General features: G+C 48.6%; 2 protein-coding genes across 2 annotated transcripts in view; one reads left to right on the top strand and one right to left on the bottom strand.

Moving 5' to 3' along the window:
• Nucleotides 1–19,608, bottom strand: part of LOC127345851 (uncharacterized) — an 84,253-nt gene that overhangs the window by 11,283 nt on the left and 53,362 nt on the right. The gene's annotated exons all lie outside the window — the stretch shown is intronic.
• On the top strand, nt 7,700–8,381 carry LOC139838694 (uncharacterized). The gene is made up of 3 exons (XM_071828814.1): nt 7,700–7,849; nt 7,930–8,145; nt 8,214–8,381. Exons 2-3 carry the CDS (start codon nt 7,936–7,938, stop codon nt 8,379–8,381), a joined length of 378 nt encoding a protein of 125 aa, XP_071684915.1. The 5' UTR covers nt 7,700–7,849; nt 7,930–7,935.

Genomic DNA, 19,608 nt, shown 5'->3' with positions numbered 1-19,608 from the left:
CCTAGGTCCACTTGCAAGTTTTGGTGGCATTCCGGTGCCCCGGCGGTCGTTCCCCCCGATAACGGCGGTCTGCGTGCCTCGGGGGGTCTACCCCCCTAGATTTCTCCGCGAGGTTCCACCAACATACTTTTTGATAGGTTTAGTTTTGTTTAGGCCATATACACATGGAAAGCTAGGTTTGACACACTTTGGCACACTGTAGCCATCCTCATCCACACACGCGCACGCTCGACCCGTATACCCCCGATAACGGCGGTCTCGATCTACCCCTAGATCGATTTCTTCGATCGAGGCTCCATCCCGGTAGTTTTTAAATATCATGATAATTACATTATTAAACAATATACATGTTAAAAGACATGTTTAATATAATTTTGAAATAGATTTGAATTTTACCGAGTATTAAAATGGTGAAAAAACAATTTTACCGTGCCAAAGCGCACAGCAAAGACAGTATTGCACGGCAAAGAGTTGTTTGCCGTGCAGAGGCGCACGGCAAAGGCTCTGTTGCACGGCAAAGAATCCTTTGCCGTGCGGAAGTGCACGGCAAAGCCTCTAAGCGCACGGCAAAGCCCTTAGGCACACGGCAAAGAGGTGCCGCTCGGCAAAGCTGCCGAAACGTTATCCACGCGCGGCTCGGGCCGACCGGCCTCATCCACACATCGCCTCCACACACGCGCTCCTCACCAGCTGCCCGCGCCGCCGCCGCCAAGACCCTGCCCCCGCGTGCCGCCACCGCCAAGCGCGACCCGCCATCGCGCCGCGCCGCCGCGTCGCCTCATCGCCGCCTCGCCTGCCCCGCCGCCTCGCCCTGCCCCCGCCGCGGCCTCGCCTCGTCGCCGCCTCGCCTGCCCCGCGTGCCGCCGCCGCGCCAAGCTCTGCCCCGCCGCCGCCTCGCCTCGTCGCCGCCTCGCCTCCGCCACCACCGCACCAGGCCCCCCGCCCCCGCGCCAGGCCCCCCTCCGCCCCCGCGCAGGGCACCCGCCACGCAGGGCCCCCCCGCCCCCGCCAGGCCACCTCCTCCCGCGCCGGGCCCCCTCCTCCGCCGCGCCAGGCCAGCTCATCCCGCCTCCCGACGCCGCCAGGTCACCTCCTCCCGCCGCCAGGTCCCCTCCTCCCGCCGCGGCCACCATCCGCCCTGCCTCCAAGCCCCCTGCCAAGGTTAGTTAGGTTAGTGTAGGATTTAGTGTAGTTAATTAGTGTAGGATCTAGTGTAGGATTTAGTGTACGAATTTTAAAAATGAAATTTAGTGTAGGATTTTTTAAAATAGGTTAGAAATAGGCCAATATAGAAGAAAAAAATGTAATGTGCTGCGGTAAAAGTTGTGAAATGTGTGTGTGCCCCGGCCCTCCTCCGATTATAATGTGATAGTAATAGTTGTCAAATAAATTGTGTTCGCTTGCAATAATTAGTAATTCATTTTGTCGCTATGCAGGCGATGCTTCGAGGAGGACACGGGGGCAGCGTCGCGAGGGTCTCACGAGGGGCGTCCCGGATCTTCTTCGAGGTGGTCACGGGGGGCGGCGTCGCGGGGGTCTTTGAGGGGGCGTCCCGGATCTTCTTCGCCGATTCGCTCACGCGTCAAGGGTAAAAATCTCGCCCCTATGTACCTAGGTTTTTTTTTGGGTCTAGATCACCAAGTATGTCGCGTTACCTAGGCGTCTCTTCCCGACCGTAAGGGTTACGCGGATAAATATGCATTAGTGGTCTCGCATATTATGAAGCGTAACTCTTACGGCATTTATCGGGACAGTCGGTGGATGCGTAGTTGGGTACGTTCTTCCTGCTCTACCCCGATCCGAGTCAGGATTTCGGCAGCGCCTCCCCGTTGTTCTCCGGATGCACACCCCTCTCGGCTTTTTGGCGAGACGTGTATCGGGAGAGCAGCGGGGAGGTGCTGCCGAAATTCTGTTTCTGATCAGGGTAGAGCAGGGAGAACGTACTCAATCTACGGATCCGGCGGCTGCTAGGAGCCCACCTAGTAGAGATTCAGGTTGATGCATGCGTAAAAAAGGAAAAATTAAAATGCGGATCATGTTTGATATAAATTCTAAGTTCGTCTGTTTTGGTGCTGGTTAGAGGATGGATAACTGTGACTGGATGTACGATGGCAGAATCGGTCCGTGGAAATATACTGAGGAATGGGGAGAAAAGACCCAGCAGTTCGTGGACAGCGCGTTTGACATCCCTAGCAGACCCAGGACAGTTTTTTGCCCTTGTAGTAAGTGCAACAACCAAAAAACACAGGACAAGGAAACTATGAGTCTTCACCTGATCAAGTCTGGGTTCAAACCGTCCTACAAGATTTGGACTTTTCATGGAGAAAAGGCGAAGAAACGTGCTAGGAAGGAGGTGCGGCAGATTCAGCCTAGGAGAGAATATGATACTGGGTTTGATAGGTGCCTAGAGAACTTGGCTAATGGTAATGTGCCTGAAAGCCCTCATGTAGAGGCGGAGACATCTAGGGATGCGGAGACAAGTGAGGAGCTGGAGGAAAACACAAAGAAGTATTACGAGGCTTTGTTTGCTTCGCAGAAACCCCTACACGTAAATACAGATGTCACCCAACTAGATGCCATCGCTCGCCTTTTGGCCTTTAAGTGCCACAGGAATCTGTGCAGAGATGGGTTCGATGAACTTCTGGCCCTCGTTGGCAGCATTCTGCCGAAAGGGCACCTCTTGCCGCAAAACTTCTACTATTCGAAAAAATTGCTCAGTGACCTCAAGATGTCATCTCAGCAGATACACACTTGTCCAAAGGGATGCATGCTATTCAGAGAGGAGCATGCTAACACAAATTATTGCATCCATTGCAATAGCTCTAGGTACTTTGAGGTTGACACCAATGGTGATGGTCAGAAGAGGCAGACCACGGTTGCCAAGAATATCCTCCGCTATCTTCCAGTCCTACCGAGGATCCAGCGGCTCTTCATGACCGAGGATACCGCCCAGAGATGAGGTGGGCTGTAGAAGGGATCAGACCAGACAGTGGCAAGATGATACATCCGTCGGATGGTACTGCATGGAAGAACTTTGTCAAGAAATATCCCCTGAAAGCCGGTGACCCGAGGAGCGTAGCAATTGCGATATCAACCGATGGGTTCAATCCATATGGTATGTCGGCTGCGGTATACAGTTGTTGGCCAGTGTTTGTTATTCCCCTGAACCTACCCCCTGGCGTCTGCACGAGATCAGAGTACATGTTTGTGTCAATGATAATCCCAGGACCGAAATACCCGGGTAAGAACATGAACGTGTATCTGGAACCACTGATTGATGACTTGCTTCTTGGCTGGGAAGATCGCGGGATCCGAACTTATGACGCGGCAAAGAAGGAACACTTCGATATGTATGCAGTACCACACGTCTCTGCATGACTTGCCAGCACGTGCTTTGTTCTGCGGGTGGTGTACACATGGGAAGTGGCCTTGTCCGGAGTGCAGGCAAGCCGTGACTTTCTTCTGGCTAAACAAGGGTGGCAAGTATTCCTGCTTTGATGAAGCTCGACAGTTCCTTGAGCAGAATCATGAATACAGGAGTGATGTAAAGAGCTTCAAAAAAGGCCGTGTTTTCCATGCACCGAAGCCAATTCCGAAGACCGGACAGGAAACCAAGGCCGAGTTAGACGCTCTCCAGCCTAACCCTGATGGGAATGGTTTCTTGGGATATGGGGAGACACACCAATGGACCCACAAGCCGTGCTTCAGGAAGCTTCCTTACAGTGAGTTTCTGGAACTCCCGCATAACATTGATGTAATGCACACCGAGAAGAATATCAGTGAAGCCATTTGGAGCACCATAGTGGACACCGAGAAGACGAAGGATAACATAAAGGCTCGAATTGACCAAGAAAAGTTGTGCGATAGGCGAGTTGAACATGAAGCCACCTCATGGTGCCAAAAAAACTTGGACTAAGCCACACGCTCCGTTCTGCCTCACAAAGGCCCAAAAAAGGGAGGTCTTCCAATGGATGAAGGACTCCTTGTTTTTCCCTGATGGGTTCGCAGCCAACTGGATGAGGGGTCTTAACATTGAAACGTTGCGAGTACAAGGACTGAAGAGTCATGACTACCACGTATGGATTGAGCGGATAATGCCGGTGATGATTCGAGGCTATGTCCCTGAGAAGACTTGGCGAGTGCTAGCGAGGTTGAGTTATTTCTTCCGCCAGATTTGTGCTAGGGAGTTAGACACTAAAGTGATTGAGAAGCTGGATGAACAGGCACCCATGTTGCTTTGCGATCTAGAGAAGATCTTTCCTCCAGCGTTCTTTAATCCGATGCAACATATGATCCTCCACCTCGCGAAGGAATGCTTAAAGGGGGGGCCGAATTGGGGCCGTTGGCAGTTTGGTCCCGAGAGAGAAACACAAAAGCTTCGTCAGATGACTGGCAATAAATGCAAGATCGAAGCATCCATAGCCGAGGCAGTCCTGAACGTGGAGGTGGCAAACTTCACCACTAAGCACTATGATCCCAACATTCCCACAAAGCACAACCCGGTCCTCCGTTACAATGCCGCCAACAATGAAGATGTACCCAAGCTTAGCATCTTCATAGGGCTTGGCGGCAAGTCAAGTGGCTCGAAGCCGTACACAACGAATTTACATGAGCGGGAGTTGATCCACTCATATGTCTTGAACACCATGGTGGAAGTGAAGCCGTACATCAAGTAAGTGCTAACCATTTAGTTATTCGCAAACATTCATCGTATGTTCGTGGCTAACTCTTCCTCCGTTCACTGTTGTAGACAATTCACGACTAAATATTGGAGGTATACCCACAGGGATCCTACCTCGGAAGAATCCAAGGATATTTTCGATAAGGGCGGCGGTCACGGTTTCAGTAGCTGGTTCTGTGGTTTGGTACTATCCTATCCAAATTTGTTTGTACACTGTCGACATTTCGGCCGACATTTCTTGTTCTAAACTTGTCGTCCTAATCTTGTAGGCAAGAACTGACAAAGACATGAATCCCTTGCTACGAAAAATTGCTAGGGGCTTCAACCATTCCGTCGACTCGTTCAATTCTTATGACGTGAACGGGTATCGCTTCCAGACCCATCAATACACAACAAGCCGTCCAAACAAGAAGACAATAAATAGCGGGGTGGTATGTCAAGGTGATGATGGACTCCATTACTATGGAAGAGTCGAGGGTATATACGAGCTGAATTACGGGTTTGACAAAGGGCTAAATCCCGTCGTATTCAAATGCCATTGGTTCGACCCACGTCGCGTGAGACGGGATTCTGAAATTGGATTGGTCGAAGTTGAAAGAAGCTCTGTTTATAAGGGAGAGGACGTGGACATTTTGGCCACCCAAGCCTTCCAAGTATTCTATCTCCCGTACGCGTGCCGAAACCCGACCAAACGTCTACATGGATGGGATGTTGTGATGACGGTTCCTTCACGCATTAGGCCACCCCCGCCAAACAAGGACGATTACCGCCGCGTAGACCCCTCAACAAGGACTGTTGATTTTTATCAAGAAGAAGGGCTCCCCGGTCATTTCACTATCGACTTGTCGGCCGTTGTTGATAACATGGTCGTAGACGATGAGCAAGAAGAAGATGCGGTTATGGAGGAAGACAATGAAGAATATGAAGCTGAGGATGTGTGTGCCGTAGAAGACCTAAGTTTGCTCGAGGCGTTCAAAGCAGGCATTGACCTAGATCCAAATGGACCACCTCCAGGTTTCATCGATGATTATTGGTTCGCTGAGCCTGATGATGATGAAACATGTGGTCCGATTACGGATGTCGACATAGGCTACTGATCTATGTAGTTGTAATTGTGAGGCTATCCTATATATGTACTGAACTATGTGTTATTTGTAATAAACTATGATCTATGTAGTTGTAATTGTGAGGCTATCCTATGTACTGAACTATGTGCTATTTGTAATAAACTATGATCTATGTACTGAACTATGTGCTATTTATTGTTGATTTCACTAATATTCATCTGTTTACATTGCATACTAATAAACCACTCTTTTCATTGTGTTTGCAGGTGATTGAAACATGCCGCCAAGAAAAAGAAAGGGAGGTTTCAAAAAGAAGATCAAGGCCGTGGCTGAGCTTGTGGGACTTTCGAGTGGTTCGTCGTCGCAGACACGTCCTCCTAGTGCTCCTCCTAGCCCTCCACCACGGAGGAAGAATGCCCAGCCACGGCGACTTCGTACCCCTTCTCCTAGTCCTCCCCCAGCCGAGGATGATGACGAGGAGCAGTGGGGTGGGGAGGACAAGGAGGACGGTGAGGAGCACGGTGGGCAGGACGAGGAGGCCGGTGGGGAGGCCGGTGGGGAGGACGGTGGGGAGGACGGTGGGGAGGACCTCGAGGAGGATGAGGGGTTGGGGGGTTTGCCGCAGGAGCTAGACCCAGACCTAGCTTGGTATCCGCCCGAGGAGGAGGTGTACGTTGCAGCCGAGGAGAGGCTAGAACCATGGGACAAGAAGCCGTATAAGCGTGGGATTACGAAACTCCCCAAGCTAAAAACTTGGGCCTTCCGCGATGTTGTTCTCGTGCCCGCTGGAAAGAGGTACATGCTGATTTTGGCATTCCATTATTGAAATTTTTATCATTATACAATTTTTTATCACATGCATACTGATTTTGGCAATTCGTTGTGCAGCATGTTCAAGTATGGTGACCCGAGGAGGCTCCCGACACGTGAGTACTCGAACATCCTTGGAGGCCTAATTAGGAAGCATTTCCCTGGGATTGTCAATCTCCCTAGTGGTGGCCGCGATGTGGCTTGGACTTGGAAGCACTACAGCTACGCGGAAGATCCTAGCGGCAAGTGCGCCAACATGCAAGAGCGGGTTGTCCGCCACTTCTGGGTACGTGACTTTTGGCTTCTTAGCATTCAAACACTTCTTGACTACCAATAGTTGCTCTAATTCCTCTTGTTTTACCTATGTGCATGGTTGCAGAAATACTTCACGAGGGCTGAGGGCGAGGAAATTAAGTGCGACGTTATCTTACACGAGTTTTGCAGGGTGAGGGTGACTGGCATGCACTACGAGGCACGTGTCCAGTGCGTCCGCGACTGGCACGCCGAGCGCAAAGTTTGGATGAGTAAGGCTGATTGTCGGGATACGCTCATGGCACCGTGGCAGTACCTGCAGGTATTTGCATCGATGTGTTATTTATTTCCGCATTTTCATTGTAGTTTATGTTCTAATAATGGGTCTATCTTGTGTATGTAGAACCCTCCTCAGTACGTCGGGGAAGACAAGGCGTGCTTTCTTGCGATGGTCATATGGTGGACATCCCCCGAGTACGCCCGGAAGCACGAGGAGGGCAAGCAGAAGCGTTTAGAGATGGGAGGTGGATCACATGTCCTGGGCTGCAAGAACTTGGCCCTTACCTTGCAGCAAGAGGTGAGCAAATGGTTTCTTCATTCTTTCGTTTCATGTTATTGTTAGCCCCGCAAGGGTGTCCCTCTTCACTTACTTGCATGTACTCTTTTGCAGGAAGTGAAGATAGGTGTGACACCAAACTTGTTTGGCCTTTTCCAAAAGTCCAAGAGCAGGAGGGAGCCGCATCCTGAAACGGGGTCCGTGTGGGTCAATGGGCTAGCGGAGGCCCAGTGTGGCGCGTACCGCTCGACGTTCAAGGCCAAGCACGGCGAAGACGCCGACCCAACCACCGAAGACTTTGATGTTGAGGTTGCGGTACTTGCGGGACAAGGCAAGAAGGGTGGCCGCCTATGGATTGCTGACGGGTTAGTCGACCCAAAGACCATTCCATCTCTACGCCAGATCCGTCGTGGGCGTACGAGCGAGCAGCCTCGGGTAGAGACCCACCCACGGGCTTCGGACCTAGCTGTGGAGAAGTTACGGGTAAGTTCTTTGTCGATCCTCTACGCTTCATTACATGTTTTCCATTGCAATGTTACTGACATCGCGGCAACACAACGTAGGCGGAGATGGAAGAAAGGGAACGGAGGCACCAAGAGGAGCAGATGCAGATGCAGCAGCAGCTTAGGGAGAACATGCAGATGCAGCAGCAGATGTTGCAGCAGATGCAACAACAGCAGCAGATGTTCCAGCAGATGTTCATGAACCAGGCCGTGCTGACTTCCCCACCGGGGAGTAGTGCTCCTAGCACGTCGTGTCCTCCTATGTTCCCCAACTGGGTAAGTGGTTAACTTAATATCTCCGTCTCAATCTTGTTTGTTGTCTAACCGAACTTTGGATATTGCAGATCCCCGCGCCTGATCCGGCTGTGATGGCGCTCCTCCAGCAAGCGCCAAGTCAGAGCCCGCTGACACCTGGCTTGACTGTCAACAATACGGGCATCATCCGGAGCCTGCAGCAGTTTCTAGGTGAGTTCTCCTACACTTCTAATTCTTCCATACCATGTCACTTGTGAATTTTAGCCATTCAACCATGTCAATTTTAGCCATTATGTTCAATTCTAGCTATTCCATGTTAATTTTAGCCATTCCATGTCATCCTTAGCCATTATGTTGGATTTTAGCCATTTCATGTCAATTCTAGCGATTATGTTCAATTTTAGCCATTCCATGTCAATTCTAGTTCTTCCATGTCAATTCTAGTTCTTACATGTCAATTTTAGCCATTCCATGTCTATTCTAGCGATTATGTTCAATTTTAGCCATTCCATGTCAATTCTAGTTCTTCCATGTCAATTCTAGTTCTTACATGTCAATTTTAGCCATTCCATGCCACTTATGCATCTATGAACTTGTAGGAGGTGGAGAAGGACAAGGAAGTGGAGAAGGACAAGGAAGTGGCCAAGGTTGATGTTGCTTGTGTATGAACTTGTTGTGCGACTTGGAACATTCTATGTTGGAGACTTTGTTGTTGATGTTGCTTGTATGAACTAATTATGCGACTTGAACTATTGTATGGACTTTGTTGGACTACTCGTGTATGAACTATGTTGTTGATGATGCAAATACTCTATATATTGTGCTATATGTGTATCTGGACTGTTATTAGTATTTGTGAATTGCATATGCAGGGATTAATGGGGAAGCAGGGAAATTCTGTCAAATTTGCACAATCTTTGCCGTGCACATGCACACGGCAAAGGCCACAGCACACGGCAAAGGCACTCTTTGCCGTGCACATGCACACGGCAAAGGCTGCCCGCGCTGCCCACCTGGTGCTGCTGTACGTACCTTTGCCGTGCAGGGTGGAAGAGAAGCACACGGCAAAGCCAAGTCTTTGCCGTGCGGGTTGGAGAGGAAGCGCACGGCAAAGAAAGTCGCACGGCAAAGAGGCACAACGCACGGCAAAGGAACTCGCATGGCAAAGAGGCCACAGCGCACGGCAACGCTGCGTCGCTCGGCAAAGCCTTTGCCGTGCGATTTTCGCGCGACACACGGCAAAGACGCCTTTGCCGGGCGGATCGTTGCCGAGCAATCTTTGCCGTGCACGGCCGCACGGCAAAGGCTTTGCCGAGCCGATTTGCCCCTTTGCCGTGCGTTTGGGCTGCACGGCAAAGCCCTGTTTTGCCGTAGTGATAATCAAAAATTCACATGTTCAGAGGTGACACAATCATTCTTAACACTTCTGGACATTGCACAAAGCTACTGGACGTTAATGGAACAAAGAAATCCATCCAACACAGCAAAAGAGGCAATGCAAAATAAAAGGCAGAATCTGTCAAAACAGAACAGTCCGTAAAGACGAATTTTAAAATGGCACCAGACTTGCTCAGATGAAAATGCCCAAATTGAATGAAAGGTTCGTACATATCTGAGGATCACTCACGTAAATTGGCATAATTTTCTGAGTTACCTACAGAGAATTAGGCCCAGATTCGTGACAGCAAGAAATATGTTTCTGCGCAGTAATCCAAATCTAGTATGAACCTTACTATCAAAGACTTTACTTGGCACAACAATGCATAAAACTAAGATAAGGAGAGGTTGCTACAGTAGTAAACAACTTCCAAGACTCAAATACAAAATAAAAATACTGTAGCAAAATAAACACATGGGTTATCTCCCAAGAAGTTCTTTCTTTATAGCCATTAAGATGGGCTCAGCAGTTTTTATGATGTACTCGCAAGAAATAGTATTTGAAGCAAAAAGAGAGCATCAAGAAGAAAATTCAAAACACATTTAAGTCTACCCCACTTCCTATGCAAAGGAATCTTGTACACAAATGAATTCATGAAGAACAAAGTAACAAGCATAAGAGGATAAAACACGAGTAACTTCAAGATTCTCAACATAAAGAGGGGAAACTTAATATTATAAAGATGCATATAACCATGTTTCCCTCTCTCATAATAACTTTCAGTAGCATCATTAATGAAATCCACAATATACCCATCACTTAAAAAATTCTTATCATGGTTCATATGCATAGGAGTATCATTAATTTTGGCATAAGAAGAGTTCTTCTCATTATTAGTAATTGGAGCAAGATTATTATCAAGAATTTGAACATGGTAAACAAGTTGCATATTAAGGGAATTGTTTTTGGCAATCCAATCATAACTATGATAAGTTTCATAAGGATAGTTATAACCTATATCATAGCATTCTTTATAATAATCATTAAAGGTCGGAGGCACAGTGTCATCATAAGAAATAAAATAGTTATCTTTCACAGTCGGTTTATCTGCGACCATACCATCATTGTTATTAGAAGGAGATGTATCAAACACATAATGATTAGTAGCAAAAGGATTTTCAAACACCTCTTCCCCAAGCTTAGAGCTTTCTATATCATTATGGGAGGAAGCATGGATAGCACTGATACTATGGCAATTATTATCATCATCATTTTCAGAATTAGTTTCCCAGAGATTTGCAATATCAAAAGTAGTGTGCTCATTCAAATCATGATCACTAATGTATGTAAAGGGCATAGGAAGATCATCGTATTCAGATTCAATATCATAATAATCATTAGGAGCAACATACTTACGGTTACCTAGCGTTATCTCATTCACGCGGGGATATGCCGTTACCTCTTTCTCTTTATTCTCCTTCTTCTTCTTCTTCGTTCCCTTCTTCTTCTTCTTCTCCTCCTTCTCCTTGTTCCCTTCTTTAGGAGGAAGAGGCTTGAAGGGTGGCTTGTCCGCATAACCTGATTTACTTTCAGAAACAATAGAAGAAACTTGGGAGGATTCCTCCTTTTCATTAATAAGTTCAAAACACACAGCGGTCCTATCATATTTTGGCAAGGTGTCATCTTCTAAAATATTTTGTATGTAAGTATTTGTATGGCAATTATCAATGCAATAAGAAAAACACCCATGCATGACATCATCAACATCAAGATCATTAATATCTAACAAAGAAATTTTTCTTGATAACTCTTCACACCACAAAAATAAAGTAAGTTCATCATGCTGATTAGGAGTAATTTCATCATCACAATACAAATTTGCAGCGCTCATGGGGTTCAAATTATCATTGGAGGAGCATTGAAAATTAAAATGACCCACTCTATGGCAAAGTTCACAAATAAAAGGATAGAGGACACAAACTTTTTTACCAAGATCATCTAGCGCCCTAGACCACTTTCTAGTTTTTTCATTAGTATGATGGATACAATATTCATCTTCGATTTGATTAATTCCACAAGGTCTATGCATTCCACAAAAATTAACATGCTTATAGGAAATAGCATTCTTAGGAGTTTGAACATGTCTATTGCAATCATTAACAACAATTTCATCCTTCATACAAGCCTCTTTAAAAGGTTCATGATACTTATCAAAATTCTTCCTAGGCAATTCAAAATGAGAGGCAAAAGCTTTATAAAGATTTGCAGCAACTTGAGAGTCAAGACCATAGGTAGCACTCATATTTCGAAATTTACCAGTATCCATAAAAGTTTCAATGCATTCATAATCATAGTTTATACCTGATTCTTTACCTTTGTCGTTCTCCCAATCTTCAGTTGATGAGGTCTAAGACCCCGTGTGTGGCCCGATCTCGCGGATTGACTTCGAAACCAAGGGGGAAGATGGGAAAACGCGAGGAACACGAAGAACACGGCGATGAACACGAGGAACTCCGAGACTCACGCACACACACAACCCGATACACCCGATGCTTACCTCCGTGGCTCGATGGACCACGCCAATAGAATCTCCGAGGAAGAGACACGCGGTAGAATTCCCCGGGGAGAGATTGGGATTGGAGAAGAAGAGCTTGGTGAGGGAGAGAGAGTATCTTGTACTAGAATCTCACTCAACAAGTTCCAAATCAACAACCAAGGTGCCTTGATTACAGAGGGATGATACCCAAGGGAGACTAAGCTCAAAGTTAGGTTTGAGTTCAAAACAAGTCTAAAGAGCTAATGAGGGGTTCCAGCTACTTATATAGTCATACACAGCCAGCAAGGGCGAACAGGTACGCGAATGGATAAGTTAAGGCAGTTTGGGTGGGGCATTCTCGTCAGGTCCGGTTTGGGGCCAGTCGGACCGGGCCTGTGACCGGCTGTCCGGTTTGGGGCCGGTCTGACCGGGCCTGTGACCGGGCCGTCCGGTCATGGGTCCGGTCGACCGGGCGCAAACCGGGAAACTGCGAAGTTTCCGGTCCTGGGTCCGGTCGTCGTCCGGTACGAGGGAGCTGGCCCGGTTTGCGCCCGGTCGACCGGGCCTATGACCGGGGCGTCCGGTTGTAGGTCCGGTCTGACCGGGTCCTGGACCGGCCAGCGTCCGTCTCTTCCTTGGAGCGCTTCGTGCGACGTCGGCTTCGGCTTCATGATTATCTCCATGTCCAGTTGCTTCTCTCCTTCCTTTGACCATGGCGTATCCTCCTCTTGGTAACCTTGATGCTCCTTGTACCTAATGACACATAACACGTCGGCATGAGGTAGCAATCCATCCAAAGGTGTACCAAGATCAAGGGTGGTGAGGAGCGAGTTCACCTCATCATGGAGAGCCTTGACTCGGGCTCGTGTCATCGGTCCACTTGGGGGACTTGTTGGTCTTGGTGTGGAGGTGACCGAAGGCCACCCCGCATCATCTCCCCCCCCTTGGGAAAGAGTCGTCCTCGACTCTTGTTCCTCTCCATCTTCATGATATGGCGACAAGTCCGCAACGTTGAAGGTGTTGCTCACCAAGTACTTGGAGGTGGGAATGTCGATGACGTAAGCGTTGTTGTTGATGCGTTTGAGAACCTTGAAGGGGCCATCTCCTCTTGGCTTGAGCTTGGAGTTGCACTCACGAGGGAACCGTTCCTTCCGGAGGTGGATCCAAACGAGGTCTCCTTCTTGAAATATCCTTTCCTTCTTCTTGGCGTTGAGGCGGGTAGCTTGACGAAGCACATGTTCTTGTATGGTTGCCCTTGTCTCTTCATGTAGTTTCTTCACGTCGGCGGCGCGCTTGGCGAAGTCCATGTTCGTCCGCTCATGAAGGGGAAGTGGAAGTATGTCGAGTGGCGTGAGCGGCTCGAACCCGTAGACGACCATGAATGGACTCCTTGATGTAGTCGAGTGCTTGGCGCGGTTGTAGGCGAACTCCGCGTGTGGGATGCATTCCTCCCATGACTTCAAGTTTTTCTTCACGAGTATGCGTAGGAGGGTGGAGAGGCTTCGATTGACCACTTCCGTTTGGCCGTCCGTTTGCGGGTGCGATGATGATGAGAATAAGAGCTTCACTCCAAACTTTGCCATGAGCGTCTTCCAAAGATAACTCATGAACTTGACGTCTCGATCCGACACAATGCTTTGTGGTACTCCATGTAGGCGAACGATTTCCCTGAAAAACAATGAAGCAATGTGTGAAGCATCGTCGCTCTTATGGCAAGGTATGAAATGAGCCATCTTAGAGAATCTATCCACTACCACAAATATAGAGTCATGACCATGCTTAGTGCGAGGCAAGCCTAAAACGAAATCCATGCTAATATCGGTCCATGGTGCATGTGGAATAGGCAATGGGGTATAAAGACCATAGGGATTGGAGGTAGACTTAGCTTGTAAGCATGTGGTGCACCGGCGGCAAAGGCGTTCGACGTCGCGGTACATTCTTGGCCAATAGTAGTGGGTTGAGAGCATGGCATATGTCTTCTCTCGACCAAAGTGACCCATAAGACCTCCTCCATGAGACTCTTGCAAAAGCAATTTGCGAAGCGAAGACTCGGGAATGCAAATCTTGTTAGCTTTGAACAAATAGCCATCATGCAAATAGAAATCATCCACTCCTCGCTCAACGGAGCACTTCTCAAAAATGGGAGCAAAGAAAGAATCGGAAGGATAGAGTTCTTTGATCTCTTCAAGTCCCAAAACATGAAAATCCAAACGAGTTAGCAAAAGGGTGTTTTTGCGGGAAAGAGCATCCGCCACAACATTGTCCTTGCCCTTCTTGTATTTGATCACATATGGGAAGGACTCAATGAACTCAACCCATTTTGCATGTCGTTTTTTCAAGTTGTGTTGGCTTTTCAAATATTTCAAGGACTCATGGTCGGAATGAATGATAAACTCTTTTGGCCAAAGATAGTGTTGCCAAACTTCAAGAACACGAACCAAAGCGTAGAGTTCCTTGTCATATATAGGATAGTTGAGGCGTGCGCCATCTAACTTCTCGCTATAGTATGCCACGGGTTTGCCCTCTTGCATAAGGACGCCACCAATACCAAGCCCACTTGCATCACACTCAATCTCAAAAGTTTTGGCAAAATTTGGAAGAACAAGAAGTGGAGCTTCGGTAAGGCGTTTCTTCAACTCATCAAAATCATTTTGTTGGGCCTTGCCCCAAACAAACGGAACATTCTTTTTGGTAAGCTCATTCAAAGGGCAAGCAATGGTGCTAAAGTCTTTGACAAAGCGGCGGTAAAACCCGGCAAGTCCATGGAAGCTTCGGACTTGGCCAACATTTGTAGGGGTAGGCCAATTATGGATGGCCTCCACCTTGGAAGAATCAACTTCAATCCCATTAGCGGAAACCACAAAACCAAGGAAAACCAATTTGTTTTGAGCAAATGTGCACTTGGGGAGGTTAGCATAAAGCTTTTCATGGCGCAAGATGCACAAGACTTCTCTCACATGTTGCACATGGTCCTCGAGGTTTTTGCTATAGACAAGAATATCATCGAAGTAGACAACCACGCTCTTGCCAATGAGAGGACGCAAGATGTGATTCATGAGGCGCATGAAAGTAGAAGGAGCATTGGAAAGACCGAAAGGCATAACGAGCCATTCATAGAGACCAAGTTTGGTCTTGAATGCCGTTTTCCATTCATCACCAATAGCCATGCGGATTTGATGGTAACCACTACGCAAATCGATTTTAGAGAAAATTGTGGCACCACTAAGTTCATCAAGCATATCATCTAAACGCGGAATGGGATGGCGGTAACGGACGGTAATGGCATTGATGGGGCGACAATCCATACACATCCGTTGCGTCTCATCCGGTTTAGGCACAAGGATCACGGGAACCGCACAAGGGCTAAGGCTTTCTCGGACGTACCCTTTGGCGAGGAGATCTTGAATTTGGCGGTTGATCTCCTTTGTCTCTTCGGGGTTGGTGCGGTAGGCGGCACGGTTTGGGAGCGGAGCGCCGGGTATGAGGTCGATGCGGTGTTCTATGCCTCGGAGTGGTGGTAGTCCATGAGGGAGCTCGTCGGGGAAGATGTCTTGAAATTCCTGCAAAAGAGACAACAAAGACGGAGGAATTTTGGTTAAGTCGTTAGTCGCCGACGAGGGTCCCTTGCATATGAGCACATAGTGCAATATGGTGGATGGGTTCTCTTGGAGCTCTCTCCACTCACTCTTGGTGGCTAGAAGGACACTCTTGGACTCACTCATATATGGCTTGTGGCGCTCACTATCTTTGTGGTGGGTCGCTCCCTCTCCTCTCATCTCACTATGGGTGCGGAGTTGTGCCCTCGCTAAAGCCTTCGCATTATCCGCGATGATTTGGCTAGGAGTCATCGGGCGCAACTCGAACTTCTTGTCGGTGACCTTGAAGGTGTATGTGTTGGAGAGTCCATCATGTATAGCCTTCTTGTCATATTGCCAAGGGCGGCCAAGCAACATGTGGCACACCGTCATGGGTACCACGTCACACTCGATGGTGTCCTCATAAGGGCCGATCTTGAAGTTGACGGTGACGGTATGTTGTATCTTGACGTTGCCCTTATCACTCAACCATTGGATATGGTAAGGGTGAGGATGCTTGCGGAGAGTGAGGTGGAGCTTCTCACACAACTCGGTGCTCGCAAGGTTGTGGCAACTTCCACCATCGATGATGACCTTGATAGACTTGCCACCAATTCCGGCACGGGTTTGGAAGATGTTGCACCGTTGTTCTTCCATATCATGAGGTTGTGTGGTTAGCACCCTTGTGACCACAAGTGAGGGACTTGGGTCATGCTCACATAAGAGAGGATCTTCTCCACTTTCTTGCTCATAAGCTTCTTCACTTTCCACGGCGGCTTGCACAAGGGCTTCATATTCATCCTCATCAAGAGTCTCGATGTCACCATTCTCCATAGTGATCATGACCTTGGTGTTCTTGCACTCAAACGATTTGTGACCTTGGGTGCCACACTTGAAGCAAGTGACACTAGAGGGTCCCGTGGATGCCTTAGAGGAGGCGGTGGAGGAGACCGTTTGCTTCATTCGACTTTGGATAGTCGGCTTCTTGGAAGGTGTAGAGGATGCGTCGGCCTTGGCACTTGTAGCATAAGGAGTTGATGTAGTAGGAGGAGTCGATGTAGCGAGCTTGGAGGAGAAATAGGACTTGGCCTTGGAGTACTTGATGTCCTCAATCACTTGGCGCTCGGCCTTCGATGCTTGGTGGACTAACTCAACCATGTTGGAGTAGGGTTGGAACTCGACAATCCTCTTGATAGGATAAGTAAGGCCATTGAAGAAACGAGCAATGGTTTGTTCCTCGGACTCTTGGATGTTGGCTCGCATCATAGTGAGCTCCATCTCCTTGTAGAACTCCTCAACGGTCTTGGTGCCTTGCTTCAACTTTTGGAGCTTGTTGAAGAGGTCTTTCATGTAGTGCTTTGGGACAAAGCGAGCATGCATCTCCTTCTTCATATCTTCCCAAGTGTCAATAGGAGGTTCACCCTTTTCTTCGCGAAGAGTGAGGACTTGCTCCCACCAAGTGTTGGCGTAGTCTTCAAACTCGAGTGATGCCATAGCCACTTTCTTGGCACCGGAGTAGTTGTGGATGCGGAAGATCTTGTCCACCTTGAGTGCCCATGAGAGGTATGCTTCGGCGTCGTCTTCACCTTTGAACTTGGGCATGTTGAACTTGAGCTTGCCATACATGTTCTCTTCATCCTCCAAGTTTCTTCTACGAGGAGGGGCGCCGTCAACTCTTGCGGCTAGAGGTGGAATAGGAGGTCTTCTACGGCCAACCATAGCATTGGGTTGGCGTTGGAGTTGAACGCTTGCTTCACTTGGTTCACGGTGAGGATGTGGTTGAATATCTTGTCGCGGTTGAGGACGATGCTCAAGGTTGTTTCTCTCATCTTGATCATGGTGTAGCTCTCCTCGGCCACGTTGGTCATGGTGAGGGTGGCGACGAAGATCTCGCCGAGGTGGATCTTGAGGATCTTGGTCTTGGGGATGGCCATCACGCCCATGGTGGGCATGGCGATCCGCTTGGTGACGATCTTGTTGAAGGTCTTGAGCTTGTGGAGGACGCTCATGTGGACGAGCATGGCGATGTATTTCTCCACGCCTAGAGTTGGAGCGGGAGTCTTCATGACGAGCATGTGAGTGATGAGGTCGATGATGGTCTTCACGCCTTGAAGAAGAGCTTGGGGACGAAAGGCCACCATGAGAGTAATGGTCTTCATGCCTTGAGGAAGAGCTTGATGAAGAGGAAGTAGAGCGGTGTCGACGATGGCGACCCAAGTTGGTGATGGTGCGCTCGAGGCTATCCATGCGCCGCTCCATGTTGGCATCATTGGCCGCCATTTGGCCATTCAAGTTGTCCGTAGCTTCACGAAGAAGGGCCAAGTCGTGGTTCACGGTGGAGAAGTTGTGAGCCACTTCATCGTATTGCTCATCGATGCGCGTCTCGAAGAGGGAGAGTTGCTCCTTGAACTCTTGTCGTTGCGTCCATAGGTTGTGTTGAGTAGCCAACCTCTCGGTGTTGCGAAGGATCTCTTCATCCCTATTGGTATCTCCGTTCCTATCCATGATGGAAAGACAAGAACTATGTTGTGTATGTTAGTGGAAGGAGACTACCTCGCACTCTTACCAAGGTAAGATAGTATTGAGGCAATCGACCAAACCGAAAGCAAGATCAAGTGTATCGGGAACACACGCAAAACCACACGCAAAAGCTAGCAAATATGGTGTTAGGCGAGTGTTGTGGAAAGCCAAAAGACAAATCCAAGATCGAGTATGTTGTCAAAAGTGGGTGAGGTCCAAAAATCCAAATGTCAATGTGAAGATCACTATAAACACGGAAAAAGTTGTGGAACACACACACGAGATAAACGGGGTTAGTGCAACCAAAAGTGAGCGGAAAAGTGTATGTATAAGTGCTCGGTGTCACACTAACACAAGGAGAGCCAAAGCTTTGGTTGCAAAGGAAGAGACAACAAGATTCACACGCGGCCTCTCTTCTCCTATCTCTCTTTGCTTAAAAGCTTTTTCTCTTTTGTATATGGCGGCACTTGCACTCGTTTGTATCTTTGGTGGCACGTGGATACTTTGTATGTATGGGCGTATGGATGTATGGATGTATGGTGCTACTCGCACTCTTTTTGTGTTTTTGGGGCTTTTTGACGCACTATGTTAGCGTTAGCCTCGCTTTTGCTATCTTGCCACACGAGTGTTTGCTTGGGTGCCTTACTCAACGCGACACACACACCTCACAATGCGGGGCCACGTGCAATGTCTCGCAACACTAAACAAGCAATGCTCGATGGGATAGATCGCAAAAGGAAGAGGGGTTACAAGGTGACCTGCAAGTTATACCTGCGATGGTGGTGGTGGTGGTGGTGGTGGTGGAGATCGCCGGAAGACGAGGTCGAAGGAGTGGCGTTGCGTCGCCCGGTCGGAGGCCCGGTTGGACCGGGTTGTGGACCGGCTTGCCCGGTTTGCCGCCCGGTTGACCGGGTTCTGGGCCGGCTCGGCCGGTCGTGGGCCCGGTTGACCGGCTGCTCAACCGGATTTCGCGGGATGACGCTTTCTCTCTCCTGTTCTTCACGAAAACCAAGCCAAATCGACCAAATCGAGGGGAAACGATGGAATTGGAGGCTAAAAGTTGGGGAAATAGTAGATCAAGCACAACAACACCAGATCCACGGACCAAAACCACTCAAAACGCAACCAAATCGCAGATCGGTCAAGAGGCAATTTAGGGCTATTTTTGGGGATTGTTTGGAAAATTTTCTAGGGACGAAATCGGGTGGGTGGGAGGTCAAATCCGCGGTAACCAAGAGCTGCTGATACCATATGATGAGGTCTAAGACCCCGTGTGTGGCCCGATCTCGCGGATTGACTTCGAAACCAAGGGGGAAGATGGGAAAACGCGAGGAACACGAAGAACACGGCGATGAACACGAGGAACTCCGAGACTCACGCACACACACAACCCGATACACCCGATGCTTACCTCCGTGGCTCGATGGACCACGCCAATAGAATCTCCGAGGAAGAGACACGCGGTAGAATTCCCC

Source organism: Lolium perenne, chromosome 3 (genome assembly GCF_019359855.2).
Source record: "Lolium perenne isolate Kyuss_39 chromosome 3, Kyuss_2.0, whole genome shotgun sequence".
NCBI classification, from domain to species: domain Eukaryota; kingdom Viridiplantae; phylum Streptophyta; class Magnoliopsida; order Poales; family Poaceae; genus Lolium; species Lolium perenne.
This window is presented reverse-complemented; position numbering and strand designations above follow the sequence as displayed.

Excerpts from the sequence above, each read along its gene's own strand:
- LOC139838694 (XM_071828814.1), top strand. The coding sequence starts at position 7,936 with ATGGAAGAAAGGGAACGGAGGCACCAAGAGGAGCAGATGCAGATGCAG. Across the intron at positions 8,146-8,213 it reads CTCCTATGTTCCCCAACTGG|ATCCCCGCGCCTGATCCGGC; the intron begins GTAAGTGGTTAA and ends TGGATATTGCAG.